Raw genomic sequence first — 20,206 nt, 5'->3', positions numbered from 1 at the left:
AGCTGAGGAGTGGATAGGTAGATATAGGTATCGTCGGCGTAGAGGTGGTATTGGAAGCCGTGGAAGGCTATCAACTGACCTAGAGAGGAGGTGTAGATTGAAAATAGGAGGGGTCCAAGAACAGAGCCTTGGGGAACTCCAACAGAGAAGGGAAGAGGAGAGGAGGAAGTAGAATTGTAGGTAACGCTAAAGGTGCGGTTAGATAAGTAGCAAGATAACCAGTTAAGAGTACAGTCACGGAGACCAAAGGCATGGAGTTTTTTGAGGAGGAGGGGATGGTCAACCGTATCAAAGGCAGCAGAAAGGTCCAGAAGTAGGAGTACAGAATACTGTCCATTGGTTTTGGCCGTTAGCAGATCGTTTGTCAGCTTTAGGAGTGCAGTTTCAGTGGAGTGTTGAGGCCGAAATCCAGACTGAAGCGGATCAAGGAGGCTATTCTCAGCAAGGTGGTCGCACAGTCGGTTGTAGACTAGACGTTCGAGGAGTTTGGATGAAAAGGGGAGCAAGGAAATAGGGCGTAGGTTGTTCAGATCGGTTGGGTCCAGTGAGGGCTTTTTAAGTATGGGGCTGACTAGTGCATGTTTTAGAGAGTTGGGGAAGATGCCAGAAGAGAGAGAGACATGAGAGATAAATCAGAAAGGTCTCACCTCTGTGGATGGATTGATTAAATATGGTAATTTCAGAGGAGTGAAGATGGTTGTTGACCTAATTAGGTTCATCCCAGCTCTGGTTCTCCTCAGGAGACGGCTCTCCACTGAATCTGAAAGTGAGTTATCAAAGCCGGATTCCCCACCGAGGGGAAAACAAATAATCTCCGTTCAAATGTCCAGGTGAGTAGAGAACAGGCAAAGGAGGCCAGGAGGTGGTTGGTTGCTGGTGGATCGGCACGCGCCTGCTCACGTTTACCCCCAGCTGGACACCTCTTGTACACCTGCCTCCCACAGACCAGCCTGCCGCGAGACGCCCGGGCCGGTCAGTACAGCAGGACAGGATGGATCGCTGCGGCTTCTCCCTCAGGCAGCCCGACAACTCACGAGAACTTTGTGGCAGAGCCCGGCAGATCGCACAGCCACTGGGGGAGATGGCACTGCAGGCCAGCTTCCAAAGCCCTCCAGGAGGTCGGAGGTAGAGACGGAGTCGGGCGCCAAGGATCAGCTAAGTGAGTCGTCTAAGGGACAATTGCCGGATGGAGGATGGCGCTACCGCTGCTCCCTGTGTTCACGTTCGAGTCATACAGGCTCCTCCCCTCTTGCGCCGGGAAAAAGGGATAACTAAGTGACTTGAGGAACAAAACATGGACATTTTGGATCAATGGCCAGGAAACTCCCCTGACCTTAATCCCATTGAGAACTAGTGATCAATCCTCAAGAGGCGGGTGAACAAAAAAAAAAAAAACACAAATTCTGAGAAACTCAAAGCATTGATTGTGCAAGAATGGGCTTCCATTAGTCAGTATGTGACCCAGAAGTTGATTGACAGCATGCCAGGGCGAATTGCAGAGGTTTTGAAAAAGAAGGATCAACACTACAAATATTGACTCTTTGCAAAAAAATTAAAGCGGATCTTCACTGCATCTGAGCACCACAAATCAAAAATACTATATCGTTCATTTTTGATATTCAAAGCTAACTCCCTCATCCATTAATGTCTCCATGCTTTATTTTGGTGAGAAATCACTTTGAAAAACACCCGCTAGCATTTCTGGCCGTGGCCATCTTGAGTAAGGGCAAATGATTAATGTAGCATTTACTTCCTGCCCTTGTGGTAAGCTAAGAAAACCCCTTCTCCTCTCCTGAATACTCCTGGGATGTATGACATCATCTGCCTAGGCACGAAACCTGGAAGTAACTCAAGAAATGTAAAAAAAAAAAGTTTAAAAAAATAAATATGATACACTTTTTTTTTTACTAATGCTAGCAGCATCAATGTTGACTGGAAGAGTGAAGTTCCAATTTATTGTAATTGTCAATAAAGCCTTTGACGCTTATGAAATGCTTGTAATTATTCTTTAGTATACCATAGTAACATGACGAAAAGATCTAAAAACACTGAAGCAGCAGATTTTGTGAAAATTAGTATTTGTGCCATTCTAAAAACATTTGGCCATGGGTGTATGTGAGAATGGCGCTCTCACATCTTTTTATACTCTTAAACAAAAATTTGGGCTTTCCAATCAACATTCCTTTAGGTATTTGCTTCGATATGCCTTTCCACCTAATTTGGTTCTCAATCTATACCTCTCCTTTAGTCTAAATTAGAATCCATGTTTTGAGATGACCAATTGGATAAACCCATATCTAACATCTATAGAGCATTTAGGCTCTTGGTTCACTTTGGTTTGGAGGATCTATAGTCTAAATGGCATGAGGACTTCCTGGACCTGAACACAAAGGACTAGGAAGATATTTGGGTGTACCTGCTTCTTAAATTGGTAGCAGTCAGGGATAGATTAATTTATTTTAAGATCATCCATCGGGCCTATCTAACACCACAAAGATAGAATAAAATTTACCCAGGGGCCTATCCCTATTGTTGGAAGTCTGATTGTTGGGCCTTGAAAGTACCCTGGCCCTGCGCAGAGCAACCAAAAGCCTTATAGGCAGTGTTGTATCTTGGCCTAGGCCTACAAGGCCCAGGCCTAGGGCGGCACTTTGCAGGGGGGCAGCAAAAAAGCTGCAGCCCACACGGAAAAAAAAAAACAGCCTACTCCCAGCTCCCGCACAAAAGGGGTCCCCGTCGAATTGTGCTACACTTTTAGTATAGTGCCAGTTTTATGGGGCGAATTGGGCTGGAGGGCAGGGTTCAGGAGGCAAATCACTAATAAAGCAGCACTGATATGCTGCACTGATGGGCACTGATGAGGCTGAACATATGGGAACTAATGAGGCTGCACTGATGGGCACTGATAGACTGTGGCTGTGGTTTACAGATGACAGTGCGGGTCATAAACAGGAAGGGTGTGTGGCCTTTACAGGAAGGGGTGGGTTATATTTAAATTAGGGGGTCACACGTTTAGTCAGGCCTAGGGCAGCACAAAACCTAAATACACCACTTTGCAGGGGGGCAGCAAAAAAGCTGCACCCCACACGAAAAAAAAAAAAAACGGCCTACTCCCAGCTCCCGCACAAAAGGGGTCCCCGCCGACTTGTGCTACACTTTTAGTATAGTGCCAGTCTTATGGGGCGAATTGGGCTGGAGGGCAGGGTCCAGGAGGCAAATCACTAATAAAGCAGCACTGATATGCTGCACTGATGGGAACTGATGAGGCTGCACTGATGGGCACTGATAGACTGTGGCTGTGGTCTGTGGTTTACAGATGACAGGGCGGGTCATAAACAGGAAGGTTGTGTGGCCTTTACAGGAAGGGTGGATTATATTTAAATTAGGGGGTGCACAAGTTTAGTCAGGCCTAGGGCAGCACAAAACCTAAATACACCAGTGCTTATAGGCTTTGCTGTTATTTTATGCGCGGAAGGCAATAGTTTTAAAATGGATGCAATCTGAAAAGCCCTCCTTATATTTCTGGAAGGCTTTGGTTAACTCTGCTATTCCCCTACATAAAGCCGCGTACCATTTCCGTGGATGTCCAGCTAAATTTTACAAAGTATGGACTATCTGGCTAGAGTCCCATGCAACTAATTCCACCTAATAGTTAAATTAAATTGGGTGTTATTTCATTGGTTTTATTAGGTTTATTTCATTGTTCCCCCACTAAATGACCTAAGAGTTTCAGGCCTAGTACACACATCTCCCCCTTGTTTCTTCATCCTAAGAATAGTATTTGTTGTATATAAAGTACCTTATGATGTACCATCTCTCATGTGGAAACGAGTAGTGCAAAGGTTTTAGGGTTGGTTTGGATTTCTTTTCTATGTTGCTAACCTAAGGTTAGATCTTTCATTTGTATGTTCTTGCACTCTTTGAACCAGGAAATACCCAGAGGCTCTGTATTGTAAACCACTTTCTATCTTTGGAAAAATCTATGAAAATAATTTATAAAAAAAAGAATACCAGGGCATCCACTGCTTCTTACTGATGATCCCTGTACCTGGAGACAAACCTGTCTAGTTTGTCACAGTTAGGGGATACCGAATGAGGGATTCATGGCTTGCAGGTTCAGCAGCAAAGAGCCTGGAACAACTCTGGGGGAAGACACTACTTCCCTGGGCCCAGGTTACATAGTTAGTCTGGTTAAAAAAAGACACATCTATTTAGTGCAATCAATAAAAGGTAAAGAAATCATATCATACAATCTTATGTATACAATCCTATTCCCACAGCTGATTCAGAGGAAGGCAATAAACCCAAATAAAGCATGATCAGCAGGGGAAACAATATCTTCCTGATCGCCCCAAGAGGCAATTGGGTATTCCCTGGATCAACTTTACCTATAAATGTTAGTGTCCAGTTATATAATATACATTTAGAAAATAATCCAGGCCTTTTTAAAAGCAATCTACAGAGCTGGCCAGAACCAGCTTTTGCGAGAGTCTATTCCACATTTTCACAGCTCTTACTGTGAACAAAACTTTACGTATTTGGAGAATACATCTCTATTCCTCCAGACGTAAAGAGTGCCTGCTCTTGTGATGACCTTAAAGTGAATAAGCCAACACCAAGTTCACTATATTGATCCACTTATGTGTTTTATACATGCTGATCATATCCCATCTTAATCTCCTCTTCTCAAGAGAAAATCAATTTTTTACATAGTTACATAGTTACATAGTTAGTGAGGTTGAAAAAAGACATCAGTCCATCCAGTTCAACCTATGATGCGTGTGTGTGTGTTTGCTTTTAACCGTACATTGTATACCCCTGTATGTTGTGGTCTTTAAGGTGTCCATCTAATAGTTTTTTGAAACTATCAATGCTCCCTGCTGATACGACTGCTTGTGGAAGAGAATTCCACATCCTTACCGTTCTTACAGTGAAGAACCCCTTACGCACTTTAAGGTTAAACCGCCTTTCCTCAAGTTTTAGTGAGTGGCCACGTGTCTTATTGTATCTCCTTTCTCTGAATAGTTTGTTCCTTATGCTCGGGTCACCAGTACAGTATTTGTACATTGATATCATATCCCCCCTCAATCGTCTTTTCTCCAGAGAGAAAAGGTTCAGTGCTTGTAGTCTTTCCTCATAGCTGATGTCCTCCATTCCCCTAATTATTTTTGTTGCCCTTCTCTGGACTTTCTCCAATTCCAGCACATCCTTCCTGAGGACCGGTGCCCAGAACTGGACAGCATACTCCAGATGTGGCCGGACCAGAGTCTTGTAGAGTGGGAGAATAATCTCTTTATTTCTGGAGTGAATCCCCTTTTTTATACATCCCAGTATTCTGTTGGCTTTGCTTGCGGCGGCTTGGCATTGCATGCCACTGCCAAGCTTGTTGTCTACCATTACCCCCAAGTCCTTTTCCATCCTAGACTCACCCAGAGGTCCCCCCCCCTAGTGAGTAGCTTGCTTTCTGGTTTCTGGCCCCCAAGTGCATTACTTTACATTTATCAACATTAAACCTCATCTGCCATGTAGTTGCCCACCCCGTTATTTTGTTCAGGTCTGCTTGCAAGGTTTCCACATCCTGCATAGAAGATATTGGCATGCCTAGTTTAGTATCATCTGCAAATACTGAGATTGTACTAGATATCCCCTCCTCTAGATCATTCAATTCAGTTCCTTTAATCTTTCCTTATACAGTAGCTGAGCTCCTCTGTGCCTCTTATCAGTTTAGTTGCCCTTCTCTGCACTTTCTCCAGTTCCTGATATCCTTTTTTGTGAACTGGTGCCTAAAACTGATCTGCATGTTCTAGTCTTACCAATGATTTGTACAGGGGCAAAATAATTTCTCTCTTTGCTGTCCATACCTCCTCTTAATTCAAGAAAAAAATGTTGCTCTCTTTGGACACTGCAGCTTGGCATTGCATGCTATTATTAACCCTATGATCTACCAGAACACCCAGATCTTTCTATCTTTCTCCACCTTTGATTCCTCCAGTTGTACTCCCCCTAATATATATGATGCTTATTCTTAGCCCCCAAGTTCGTTCCACTACATAGCTTGGTGTCATCTGTAAAGACTGAAATGATACTTTGAATCCCAGACTCTATATCATTTATAAAGATATTAAAAGTAAGGGTCCTAACATTGATCCTTTGGGTATACCATTACCCTTAGACCATTCCAAGTATGAATCTTTAACCACTACTTTCAGAATTTGGTCTTTTTTTTTTTTTTCAAATTTTATTTTTATCAAAAAGGACAAATTACAACCATTGAATTCATTGCAATCATGAAGCTGGCATAAACAGTAATTCCACAATAAAGAAACAAATGGAAAAAAATGCTTCTTATTCTTATAGAACGTATTTTACATCTCTACTCATCCATTTACTTTTTCTATAACAACCATAACCAATAAAACATAATAATCTAAAAGAAAAACGGATACAAAAAGAGATAGAAAAAAGAGTTAAATATCAGGACAGGCCCCGGTTTCCTCAATTAAGAGTTTCCATCAATTTAGGATCCTATATCCAAAGTTAGAGATTGACATTCTTCTGAGTTTACAAAAATATTCCACTGTTGCCATTTCATATTATATTTATCAAATTGCTGACGCACAGATAGTACTAAATTCTCCAGTGTATTTACCTCTTCAACTTTCTTGATCCACATACCCACACTAGGTGCTTCTACCTTTTTCCATTTAAGAGGAATACACATTTTAGCTGCATTTAGCAGATGGATTTGGTCTTTTAGCCAGTTTACTATCAGTTTACAAACTGATTTTTCCAAGCCTGTAGACTTTACCTTACACATTAGCCGTGTGTGAGGAACTGTGTCAAATGCTTTTGCAAAATCCAAGTATACTACGTCAACACCTTCACCTCTGTCCAAGATTTTATTTACCTCCTTATAAAGAGAAATCAGATTTGTCTGCTAACTTCTGTCTTTCACGAATCCATGCTGTTTGTTGCTTAAAATATTTTTTTCCCCCAGCAAGAACTCATCTTTGATGTACAGGTACAGGTAGTAGACATGCACAATGCAAGGCAAAGGGCAATGCAGCTCAGGAAGCAAGGCAAGGCCTCATATTCTTATGAACCTAGCTGCTTGGGTAGCAGGTGAAGGGTCAGGCAACCAAACGTGACCAGGTCGGAGTAGACTTATAGTATAAATTTACTGAGAACCAGAGGTCTACGTGTCTCTTGAAAGCAGGAGCAGCAGCAGGAAGAGGTTTCTTTTGGAAAGAAAGAAGAGAGCACATGTGTGACACTCAACCCAGAGGATAACAACAGTGTTCAACCTCTCAGCGTTAACCCTTTCCTTGATGAGACTGACCGAAAACTAGAAAGTCAGCATTTCTAGCAGCAAGGGAGGTCACAAAGTCTTTAGAGACAGGGTCAAGCACTGACACTGATATGAAGAACTGGAAAATGTCACAGAGTAGAGTCCAAGGCATGAAGGTCACATACCAGACCAGCCCCGCAATTGCAATTCATCAGGGTCTGGGTACAGCACTCTAAAATCAGGTTTAGAAAAAAGCCAATCTGGATAGCTGCATATAGAGACCAGTTCAGCAATTATGTAGCAGGAATCTTGCAGAAGAAAAAAAAAATAGTAAAAAAAGCAGAACTAAGAAAAGACATCCATCCTCCTACACTAGCCAAAAAATGAGGCTTGCTCTGGAATAGAAGGGGTTATTCTGAACTGACCTACAATTCTTGTTTGCCAGTGTACAATTTTACTGTCGGTAGTGTAGTATTACCCAACAGTACAAGACTTTTGGTTCCCCTCAATAGATGTAAAAAAATATATATTTTACTTCTGGGGTGAAGTTTTCAAAAGGTAAATTTAGAGGGGTGTTTGAGGCTTTCACATATGAGGTCCAATTAAAAAAAGAAGTTTATTAACCATTCACAAAGACTGAATTTTATGTATAACTCCTATCTAAAAAGTATCTGTATTGAGCATTGCAACCAATCATTTTCACTGTTGTACAGTGCATGTCTGAAAATTAAACTGTTTGCTATGGGCAAAACAGGTCCTTTGGACAAACAGACTTATTTTTATTGGGATAATGTACAGGCCACTGGTTTTCCAATTCAAAATTTGCAAACACAAACCTTCCGTTAACACTCATCTTTATTGGTACTGAAGTAAAAACTATGGTTTGCTTTAAAGCAATGGAGCCATGTTATAAAGAAGAGGAGATGAATATAATATACATAATGAAGTTTGTTCATAAAAAATGTTTTTGTGAATAGTGATGCACATCTTTATAAGAACAGCAGCAAAGTTTTACTACATGCATATATAACTGTTTCACAAATACTGTTTTCATTGTGTCTCGTAAAACATGCATTCCCAAATATAATGATTTTTGTTACTATTCCTTTTGTACCCCTAAGCCCTCGTTTACACCGGATCGATTTGTCATGTGATTTGACAGTTCCAAAATCGCATGACAAGTCACACCACATTACCAGCAATGGAACCGTTCATGTCGCAGTGATTATGAAAAAGGTTCCTGCACTATTTTTTTCAGATTTTCATTGCAACTTCGCAAGCCGCAATAAAATCAACGGTGCACATCACACTGATCTGCAGCTTTGAAATCGCACAGAAGTAGCGATATTTCAAAGCTGCACCAGTGTGAACCAAGGATAAATGTTCATCTAGAAACAGAGGAAAACATTTTTTAGTACCTTAGACAGTGTTTCCTCACAGGCTACACCAACAAGCCATGACTTTTACATAGGGAGCAGATACATAATGTAGTAACACCTTAAAGTTTTTCTGGCATCGCCTAGGGTCTTAAAGTAAAAGTAAAGTTCAAAAAACACAGGATGTATCCTGGCAAAACAGAGGGCAATACATAACTAATACTTTTTTTTTAGTAAAAAAACGAACCAAGGATTTTGTTTGTAATTTCTAAGGTGCATTTTGTGCTGAGAGATGTATGTGCTGAGAGATGTACCAGTGTACTGACACACTTGTTTTTCCCAAAGAGATAGGGGATTTAGATTAGCCTGAAGATCTGTCCCTAACTAAGCTCATCTCCCGATGGCACCTTGATGTTCGCTACCCTCCTCTTTAAAGCAAGCAAGCCTTCTGAAATAACCAATCTTCAGTGAAATGTGGAATGCGAACACTTCCTTCTCCTGTGACAGCTTGGGGACTAACAATATCACATTAGAGGCATGCTTAAAGTGTAAATTCACATCCCCCTAATTCAATTTCAGATCTCATAAATAGTACATATTCTCATTTAAAAATGCTGCTCCTGCTTTCCTTTATATATGCAACCATGGGGGCCTTTCCACAGAAACTTCTGGCCCCTCTATCCCCCCTGTCCTGCCATTTGCTGGATGCTACAAGTTTGGGCCTCCTAGCTGACTTATCTGTCCACTCAAACTGTTTACATGTGCACATTGCAATCTTTCCTTCTCTAGCTACAGGGGGCGAGCTCACAGAAAGAATGAGCCAGATGGGCCACTAGGGGGCACACGCTTGTATTAGCTAACCTGTCCTGAAAATGGAAGGACAGAGGGGGTTTGAGGGGCCAGCAGTTTTTGTGGAGAGATCCCCCCATGCTACACATGTAAAAGAAAGCAGGAACAGCATTTTAAAATGAGGGCCACTGTTACAGTATATACTGTTTATGGAATCTGGAATTACACAGGGGAATTTTCGTAAAAAGTTTACTAAAGGTGAACTTGCACATTTTATGATCTTGTAAAAACTGGCTTTCAGAAAGTCAGTATCTGTATAGGAAGTTCTGCAGACTCTATAAACTTTTATATGTGTATATGTTTGCTCATTTTGAAGCATTGAGACCGAACATGGAACTACCACGGTGGGACCATGTCCCAGCCAAACATGGCCTGGGACTCAGGCAGCATTCTGAGAGAGCTACAATTTGGACGTTTGCTTGCCAATGAAAACTTAGGTGAGAAAATCAGTGAACAAAATCAACTCTTGCTCAGCCTCACAGAGGAAAGAGACTCACCCATGATTTGGCTACAATATGAGCGGGTTTACCAGCTACCTTATCAGCTCTTAGTCGAACTCGTGTTATGGATACTATTTCCTGACTGTGGGAGCGATCTCAGTTGTTGCTGCATCAGCTCTTGTCGGATTGGATGCAAGGCGTTTTTACATTCGTTTAAAGGTGAGTGCATTGGCACGGTGGAGGGGAGCACATTGTGAGCTTCACGGTCTTCATTTGAGATGTACTGGTAGTCACTCTACTTAAGGTGTATACACAATGATTATGCCCGCCTTTCATCTGCATTTGGTGACTGTTTGACACGTTGCACTTTCCACCGATCAATATTTCATTAATAACATTTGTTATAGCACATGTCTAGATATGTTACTTTATTGTGTTTCAATGAGATCACTTAGTAGCGCTGCACTTTTTGTTTACACAGACTATCAATTAACGAAGCATTGAGACCGAACATGGAACTACCATCTGCCACCTTATTGTGTCCACTATTCAGTGCTAAGCTTTGTTTATCATGTTCCTTCATAATAAAGGATTAATATAAGGTGACTTTGACACGGTTATTAATATTCTCAACGTATGCTATATTTTTATTTTTTTCTCTATAAATACCCCTAACGGCATGGCAGATACCGCTGTTCCCTTCAAACTCATAAATCCAGAAATGATAGTAGTGGACAAAATTCAGCAGATTGCATACCAGCCCCTGGGTACAATGTCTACTAGGTAAGGTTAATAACCCTTTCATTTTCAGGGAACAGTGGACAATAACGTTTTCACTGTAGTCTTTTATAATATCCATATATTTATTTGAAACTGTAACTATCAAACTGTACATACCACAGAAAATATAGTTACTTTGTTGCAATGAAAATCATATTGACATTGATACATAAAGAGTAAAACAATGGCTAAAATACATATCCTGCACAAAACACTGCTACAGGTTCCTTTCAATGCTGGTCACATGTTTGAAGGCCTAGACACTTGGTTATGTAATCTCTGTTGAAAGGAACAATTAGAGTTCAAATTAGTTAGTCTTCCTGTTCCAAACACAGGTGGAGCAAAATTTCATCTTGAAAGGGTATGTATTTTATCCCTCTTGTCACCCTTTATTTATCTGTCCCAACAAGACTATGATTGGATTATGTTATCGTTTCAGTAAAGGGCCAACTTTAATGTTTATCACAAGCAGACAGAAGATTTTTGTCTGTTATTGATGTGCATTGTCCTTTTATGTGCACCTTTGTGCAAAGGCCAGTTATAGGTTGGGGTGGTTGCAACTTTTTTGTACACTTTATTGTTTAATTCTTTCATACCACACAAGCTGGAATCAAAAGCTTACATTTGCAACTGAAGTTCACGTAGCACCCAGTACTACTTGGCCTATTATGGTGCAATACAGTTCCATCCTGGAAACCAATGGATAGAAAAGTGTTGATGGTGCTATTATAGGTACTAAAGTGCCATTTTTCTTGAAAATACCTTTGTTCACATAAGTCAATGCAGATGTAGCACAAAAGTGTAAACAAAATATATCATGGTTTTGAAATGAGGAAATTATTTTGAGAATCTCTAATACAATCTCTTATACAGTATCATGTCAACTGGTAGATAAAACATTTTAAAAGTAAACTACATTTAATAGCATTTTAAAAAGATAGAAAAGATAATTACAGCATCGTATTCTAATGCGTACTGAAGTCTATATTACTCTAAAGATGTATGTTAAACTGGAGCAGCTGTTGATGAGCTTTTAGGTCCTTCTGGAAGTGTGAAGATCCATTTGTACATAAGTGGCCGAGGCTCATTTATGTTATCAGCTTTCATAGCTTTTTGTTTTTTAGGCTTTTTTCCCCCCATTTGATTTTTCTGTTTTTGTTCCATTAATCAAAAAACGAATTCTTGAAGAGTATGTAACTACACAAAAGGGAACTTATTCCTTTCTGTATCAGTTGCCCAAAGGCTTTGTCCATAGTAATACATGATCTGTAAAACAAACATACACTGTTATCATTTCTGTTGAGGTTGGACAAGTCAAGAACTGACTGATATAGTATAGGGGATAATAAATCTTTGCTTCTTCCAAAGCGGAAGAAAGATGCCGGAGGGCAGGCAAGCGGCAGCTGTATATCACTCCGCCGGCAGCAGGGCTGCTGTTAGAAATCACGGGGCCCCGTACAGACTACCTGGCAGGGCCCCCCCAAGAAAATATTAAATATATATTTAGCTAAAATTACAACAAAATCACTATTAGCAGACACAAATATAAAATAATATGCATGATTCCTACTAATACTAAAAAAAAAACTATGTTAAATAAAAAAGATGAGATGAGAAAAATATACAGGCTGGGCAGTTGGAGCTCCATGATCAGAGAGACAGAGAGAGAGAAACAAAGTTACAATTTACAAATAAACTTCTGAGCAGAGATAAGTGCTGGGAGGGGGGGCCCACACAAAGGAGGGGGATTAGTGAGGGACGACTGTCTCTTTCTCAGCAGATAAAAGCTGATAGCAGGGAGAGGTACAGATCAGATTCAGGTGCTGGAGGAAGATTTCTGTATTTGTTGTCCATCACTAATCCCCCTCTCTGTGTGGGCCCCCACTGTGATCTCGGGCCCCCTACAAGAGGGCTGGTGGTCCCCCCCCCTATCAGCGGCCCTGGCCGGCGGCACCTGCACCCAGAACTATAGAAGCTGCATTGGAAAATGCGGCTGGATTACTCTGTAGCTACAGTCCCTCCTCCCTGCAAAAATCACCTTCTACTCGCAGCACAGCCGTTTGTGCAGATCCCAACCCAAGTTACATCTTGCAGTAGTCAGCAGTGAAAGCACAAACAGAGCACGGGGGAGGGGGTGGGGTTAGATTGTGCCTGGGCAGACCTGACACACCCCGTGTGCACACCTGACACACCCCGTGTGCACACCTTTGCATAAAGCGGAACCAAACCCATTGATTTAACGGTTTCAAAAAACATTTGCATTCCTGGAGTGCCGGGATTGCCAAATGTCACATTTGCTTGTGTCCTCAACCAAACTGTCAAACCATCAAATGGCTGGTGTCATAATTGATCGCATGTGCAGCACCATGGCTGTTGCAGTTTTAATAGAATCATTTTGCTTGGCTGTAAAGGATAGGAGGGTTTAAGGCTGTCAGCAGATCGGCCTCTACAAACTCAGCAGTGCATAAAAATGCCTCCTGTATATTACTGGATTTTAAACAGTATAGACCAGGGATGCTCAAACTACGGCCCTCCAGCTGTTGTGGAACTACACGTCCCATGAGGCATTGTAAAACTTTGACATTCACAGACATGACTAGGCATGATGGGAATTGTAGTTCCCAAACAACTTATTTTTAATGTTTTACATAGCTATATCTGCAAAAGGGGCCAGCCTAAAATCATCTAGCAGTACTTTATTTTCTGACTAAAGTTCCACTTTCATTAATCTAGCATTAGTAAAAGTAGCTGTTTCAAATTGTAAATCCATTTTGTTTCATGATGCAGCTCTGATGAATAAACACTGCTATGAATGCCAAGACAAACTCCAAACTCCCCAGAGTCTGTGTGCACACCACTCCTTCACCTATTGTTTTACTTTACAAAATAACTTTACTTCTGTCCTGAAATCTCTGTGTCACCTTTAATAACTCTTTATAGCCCGTAACTGGAGCAGTTTTCTCTTTCAAACAAGCTGGTAAATCATAACAGTAGGAAATATATGGGATGTTTTTTTGTAAATGCTGCCTGCCTCTGGTTTTAAAGTGATACTAAAGTAATTTATTTTATTTTATTTATTTTTTATACTCACCTGCTATGTGCAGTGGTATTGTACAGAGCGGCCCCTATCCTACTCTTCCTGGGTCCCCCCGATGGCGATCTTGGCTCCTTCTCTTCTTAGCTGTCATTTGCTATGGGGAAACACAGTGTCTGCTTGCTCCTCAGCTGCGATCCATAGACACACACATCGGGACTTGGCCCTTCCCCCCACATCCTCCTCACTGCATTTGAATGACAGCAGCAGGAGCCAAAGGCACCTACTGCTGCTGGAGTCCTGCGTGAAGAGGAAGAGAGGGGAGAAGAGATGCAGCCATGCACAATGCTGGATCTATTCTCCCCTCTCTTTACACAGGGAAGGGGGGAGGACAGAGGAATAGAAAACATTTTTTTTACCTTACAGTGGTTGTGAATCTCAGTCATGGAGTCTGAGCAAAACACATATCTGTACTGTTGACTTGTCTCATTTCTCTCTGGTGCTTAATTCCTGTGTTATCAGCATGAGTCACTTCTGAGAAGTTTTCCCTACACATGAGATAAAGTTGTGTCTGGGAGGGGGGGGGGGTGGAGAGCTCAGAACAGAGCTTGTCTATTCAGAACACAGTTCTTCTGCTGTGTGAAGGGGGTGTGTTCCATTCCTCCAATCAGCTTTCACACAGTGTAACTGCAGTCTCTCCACCCTCACCTCTGTGCTGCTGACAAGATTTTTAACACTTTTCTGCCCTTTTGAAGGGGTGTAGAGAGGAGAAGACTGCAGATAAAGAAGGAAAATCGATGTAGGAGGATATTTTTTACCATCTATGTGTATTATCTGAGGTTGTTCTCTTCACTGGGTTTATGTGAGGGTTTACAAGACTTTTAATGTGAGGAATGGATTAAGGTGAAAAACGTTTGGGAGGTGTCCCGTGTCCCGCTTCCCCCCTGTCAGAACACAACAGCTTAACAGGGGAGATCGCTGTACTTACTTCGCATAGTGAGCTAATCGCTCCGACGGACCCCAGCGGGTTGAATAGAAAAAATCTATAGTGTGTACCAGGCTTTAATACTGCACATATGAGTACATATGAGTAGCATGTTTTTTTTTATTTTTTTGTGAGTAAAACAGGGCAATAATTGTCTGAAATGTTGCAATATAAAAGGTTATTGTTTTACATGAGCGTAACTTACCACAATTTCCCAACTATATGAGTATCACGTGGATCCTAGTTTCCTGGAAATACTGATGGAAAAAAAAATGGTTTAATTAGTTACTGTAGAACACAAAGAGATATATTTTATAAAACCTTCCATACATCAGTCAACATAAGCAGTCAAAACTGCATATAAACAAAGAATGAACACCAGCATAGTACATTTGTGAAGTTTTGAAAGTGGTTCTAAAAGCTGAAGGTAAAAAAAACCTTCTTTGGGCAACAACCCCCCCCCCCATTCCTTACCTGAGCCCCCTCTGATCCAGCATTGTTCAGGATAGCCTTGACTGGATGGGAAGTCTCCCTCCTCATTGGCTGAGACAGCAGCAGGAGCCCATTGTCTCCCACTGCTGTCAATCACAGCTAGTGAGCCAATGAGGAGGGGGGTGGGGAGGGGAGACACGGTTCTATGTGTCTAATGGACACATAGAGCAGCGGCTCAGGAGCAAGCACACAACGGTGCCCCCAGGGCAAGCAGCTTTCTCTGAGGGCACTGCTTGAGGGGGAGGAGCCAGGAGCACCGGCAAAGGACCTGAAAGGAAGAGGCTCAGGGCTGCTGTGTGCAAAACCATTGCACAAAGCAGGTAAGTATGATATGTTTGTTATTTTAGAAAAAAAAATAATAAAGCTGAACATACCTGGGTTTGGTTGTTTGCGGTTCAGAGATCATGAGTAAAGTTCGGGTACTGAATCTGAACACCACTGAAGTCAATGGGAGCCAAATGTTATAAAAAAAAAAACGTAATGCCCAAATTTCTAGACTAAAAGTCATCAGATTGTTAAAAAAAAAAAAAAAAAAAGCACAGGGGGCTGAACACCAGCCTGGGGGACATGGACCAAAGAAAAAAATACAGTTAAATATCAGTTTGGCGAGGAGCAGCAATTTTAGTAATTGTTTAACAAAATAAAAATAAAGATGTTGGCATGTGAGTTTTTTGCTAAAGGGAAGCTATGCTGATACATTTGCTGCACTGCTAACTTCCCCTTTTGGCTTCAAAAGGTTCTATATAACTGTCCCGGAACAAGTATACTGATAAGGAGTTCTGAGTTATCTCTGACTTCCCAGGCAAAATAAAATTTCAGTCACTGAGGTTGATTTATTAAAGGCAAAGGAAGTGTTTTCCATGTATTCAAATTATCCTAGTTCACACCAGTGTAGTGTGTTCCCATGCAGTCAACAAAAGTAGAACTTTTTTCTGTATGGAACACATCTAAAACATGGCAAAACACATCAAAAACGCATCAAAAATGGCCCAAACGCACATGTCCCGAATTGAGATAAAGAAAAAAGTTCCAGAATTTAACGAAGGGTAAGAGGACTAGACACCCATTTATGCCACAATTTGTCAAAGAGATAGGGTTTCTTCCTAAGTTCAAAAGTAATTTTATATAAAGGCAAACTGTCATTTATCAGCGGAATCCAAGTAGTCAGAGTGGGACAGGTTGTTCCTTTCCAAGATAAAAGTATAGTCTTTTTGGCAATATACATTACATAGTTACATAGTTAGTGAGGTTGAAAAAAGACACAAGTCCATCCAGTTCAACCCATGATGCGTGTGTGTTTGCTTTTAACCGTACATTGTGTACCCCTGTATGTTGTGGTCTTTAAGGTGTACATCTAATAGTTTTTTGAAACTATCTATGCTCCCCGCTGATACGACTGCTTGTGGAAGAGAATTCCACATCCTTACCGCTCTTACAGTGAAGAACCCCTTACGCACTTTAAGGTTAAACCGCCTTTCCTCAAGTTTTAGTGAGTGGCCACGTGTCTTATTGTATTCCCTTTCTCTGAATAGTTTGTTCCTTATGCTAGGGTCGCCAGTACAGTATTTGTACATTGATATCATATCCCCCCTCAATCGTCTCTTCTCCAGAGAGAATAGGTTCAGTGCTTGTAGTCTTTCCTCATAGCCGATGTCCTCCATTCCCCTAATTATTTTTGTTGCCCTCCTCTGGACTTTCTCCAGTTCCAGCACATCCTTCCTGCGGACCGGTGCCCAGAACTGGACAGCATACTCCAGATGTGGCCGGACCAGAGTCTTGTAGAGCGGGAGAATAATCTCTTTATTTCTGGAGTGAATCCCCCTTTTTATACATCCCAGTATTCTGTTGGCTTTGCTTGCGGCGGCTTGGCATTGCATGCCACTGCCAAGCCTGTTGTCTACCAGTACCCCCAAGTCCTTTTCCATCCTAGACTCACCCAGAGGTTCACCCCCTAGTGAATAGCTTGCTTTCTGGTTTCTGGCACCCAAGTGCATTACTTTACATTTTTCTACATTAAACCTCATCTGCCATGTGGTTGCCCACCCCGTTATTTTGTTCAGGTCTGCTTGCAAGATTTCCACATCCTGCATAGAAGATATTGGCATGCCTAATTTAGTATCATCTGCAAATACTGAGATTGTACTAGATATCCCCTCCTCTAGATCATTTATGAATAAATTAAACAGGATTGGTCCCAGGACAGAACCCTGGGGGACCCCACTTTCCACACCCGCCCAATCCGAGTACTCCCCATTAATCACCACCCTCTGGACTCTCCCCTGGAGCCAGGTCTCTATCCAGGTACTCACCTTATGATCCATACCTACCTTCCTTAGTTTGTACAGTAAGCGTTTGTGAGGAACGGTGTCAAAGGCCTTTGCGAAGTCCAGATACACCACATCCACAGGCTTACCTTTATCTAGGTGGCAGCTCACTTCATCGTAGAAGGTTAACAGATTGGTTTGGCACGAACGATTTTTCATGAATCCATGCTGATTTCTACTTATAATACCATTTTCATTACTAAAGTCTTGTATGTGGTCCCTTATCATCCCCTCCAAAATTTTGCAGACTACTGATGTTAGGCTGACCGGCCTATAGTTACCCGGGATATATCTCGGCCCCTTTTTAAATATTGGTACCACGTTGGCTTTTTTCCAATCAGCTGGCACCATACCCGTCTGTAAACTATCCTTAAAGATCAAGAATAATGGTCTGGCAATCACCTGGCTGAGCTCATTAAGAACCCTCGGGTGCAAGCCATCCGGTCCCGGGGATTTATTTATGTTAAGTTTCTCTAGTTTAGCTCTAAGTCTATCCTCTGTTAGCCATGGCGGCACTTCCTGAGGTGTATTATTTAGTTCGGCCTTACAAGCGGGTTTCGTGTAGCCCCCCGATTCCTTTGTGAAGACTGAAGAAAAGAAATTATTTAACACTTCCGCCTTTTCTCTGTCCTCAGTGGCCATTTTTCCTTTATCATCTTTTATGGGGCCAATGTGCTCTGGCCTGGCTTTCTTACTGTTTATATACTTAAAGAACTTCTTGGGGTTCTTTTTGCTCTCCTCCGCTATATGTCTCTCGTGTTCTATTTTAGCCGCCCTGATTTCATCTTTACATTTCTTATTACACTCTTTGTAGTGCTTAAATGCTGCAAATGACCCCTCAGTCTTGTATTTTTTGAAGGCCTTTTCTTTAGCTCTAATATACATTTTAATGTTGGAGTTTAGCCACCCAGGGTTTAGTTTTGCTCTTTTAAATTTATTTCCCTGTGGAATGCACTGGCCCACTCCCTTGTTAAGTATGCTCTTGAAGCACTCCCATTTTTCCTCCGTGTTCTTTGTTCCCAGGGTTCTATCCCATTTGATATTTTCTAGCAGCGAGCGCAGTTTAGGGAAATTGGCTCTTGTGAAATTCAGCGTCCTTATATTACCCTTGTGTTTCCTATTACTGTAATTAATACTGAAACCAATTGACCTATGGTCACTGTTCCCTAAGTTGTCCCGTATTTCTATATCCGTGATCAGGTCTGTATTGTTGGTAATCAGTAGGTCAAGTACCGCATTGCTTCTTGTCGGTGCATTCACCATCTGACCCATGAAATTGTCCTGCAAAACATTTAGGAACTGCCGAGCCTTGGCTGAGTGTGCGGTTCCTTCTACAAGCGATTAACATATGTAGGAACATTTAGTTAACTAAAAATAACTAACAAGCAACTTTTGGGGTGTAGAATATTAGGTAAGCCCAAAGCGGTGGATTAGAACGAGCCCAGCTCGGACCAAAATGCATTGACTATAGGGCAGGACCAGAAACAACGTATAAAATCAGCCTCACTCCCACAGCCTCTAGCAGTTAAAAATTTCTATCTGCAAAACAACGCGCATAGGGAAAAATAATCCCCCAACAGCAGGGGTGGACTGACCATTCGGGCGCTGGGGCACTGCCCAAGGGTCCGGGGTCAGAAGGGGCCCCATGAGAGTGTCAGTCTGTCACTGGAGACGCCCACAGCTTGTAAATACAGAATAGAGGACATCTATGTGGCTATGCCCCAAGGAGGCAGTGAAATAATGAATCCTTGCTGACGGTGGATGCGACTATCGGAGAGGAGTCAGAGGATTCAGGTGCTGGCCGGGATCAGAGTGCGATCATGGAGCCATGAGGATGATGGCAGCGACAGGCACTCTGGCCACCTCTCCACCTGGGGAATTCAGCTGAGGGGCAGGGACACACATCCCTGCAGCTGGGGACAGCCTGTGAGATTGGTCGGTGGATGCTTCAGAATGCAGAGAGCAGACAGTCATCATTTGGGAGCTAGCCAGCCAACCACCCACCCACCACCCTGACCTGTTTTGTGTGCAGCGCACCAGCAGGTCAGTCAGTGTGTAATATAATATTGTCATTGGCACTGTGTTGTTCAAAGTAGAATACTTGGCTGCAAGCAGATGTAAATGCATGTCCAAAAAAATAAATTTGTACAAAGTGCACTTATCCCCCTACAAAAACATAATCAGTTAGGTCAAAAAGCCATGTGAATATTGATTATTATGGGCCATGGGTATGTTATGTGTATTGCTTAAACTCACTACACCCTAGCTCTGTTTGCACCAAACCCACATGGTTAGCATGTGCATTTGCAAGATGCATAGGCAGGGCCGGTTTTAGACAAAGTGTGGCCCTGAGCAAACCTAAAAGTGGGGCCCCAAATTTTTTTTATATTCTACCAAAAATATAGGCGCATTTAATCAATTTAGCCAAATAAAAAATACAACTACATGAAAATATGCATAGGGGTGCCACACACCAGTATAATTAAAGCCTAAACTGGTATTTCAGATTTTGGTAGATGCTGCAGAGGTAAAACAACCTTACAATTTCTTATATCTCTCTGTTTTGAGTTTCTGGGTCTGCACATCTGCTGTAACCATTATGAGGGTAATAGTTTATTTATCACCATTATTTCCTATA

General features: G+C 41.9%; 1 protein-coding gene across 1 annotated transcript in view; it reads right to left on the bottom strand.

Moving 5' to 3' along the window:
* Nucleotides 1-11,257: 11,257 nt before the first annotated feature.
* Nucleotides 11,258-20,206, bottom strand: part of STAP1 (signal transducing adaptor family member 1) — a 168,225-nt gene continuing 159,276 nt past the window's right edge. Inside the window, exons 10-11 of the mRNA XM_082262180.1 lie at nucleotides 14,958-15,009; nucleotides 11,258-11,999 (exon numbers count right to left, since the gene is read on the bottom strand). Of these exons, the coding sequence (XP_082118306.1) occupies nucleotides 14,993-15,009 (17 nt within the window). The 3' untranslated portion in view covers nucleotides 11,258-11,999; nucleotides 14,958-14,992. The remainder of the gene's footprint in view (nucleotides 12,000-14,957; nucleotides 15,010-20,206) is intronic.

Source organism: Pelophylax lessonae (assembly GCF_965119305.1).
Source record: "Pelophylax lessonae genome assembly, chromosome: 1".
NCBI lineage: Eukaryota > Metazoa > Chordata > Amphibia > Anura > Ranidae > Pelophylax > Pelophylax lessonae.
This window is presented reverse-complemented; position numbering and strand designations above follow the sequence as displayed.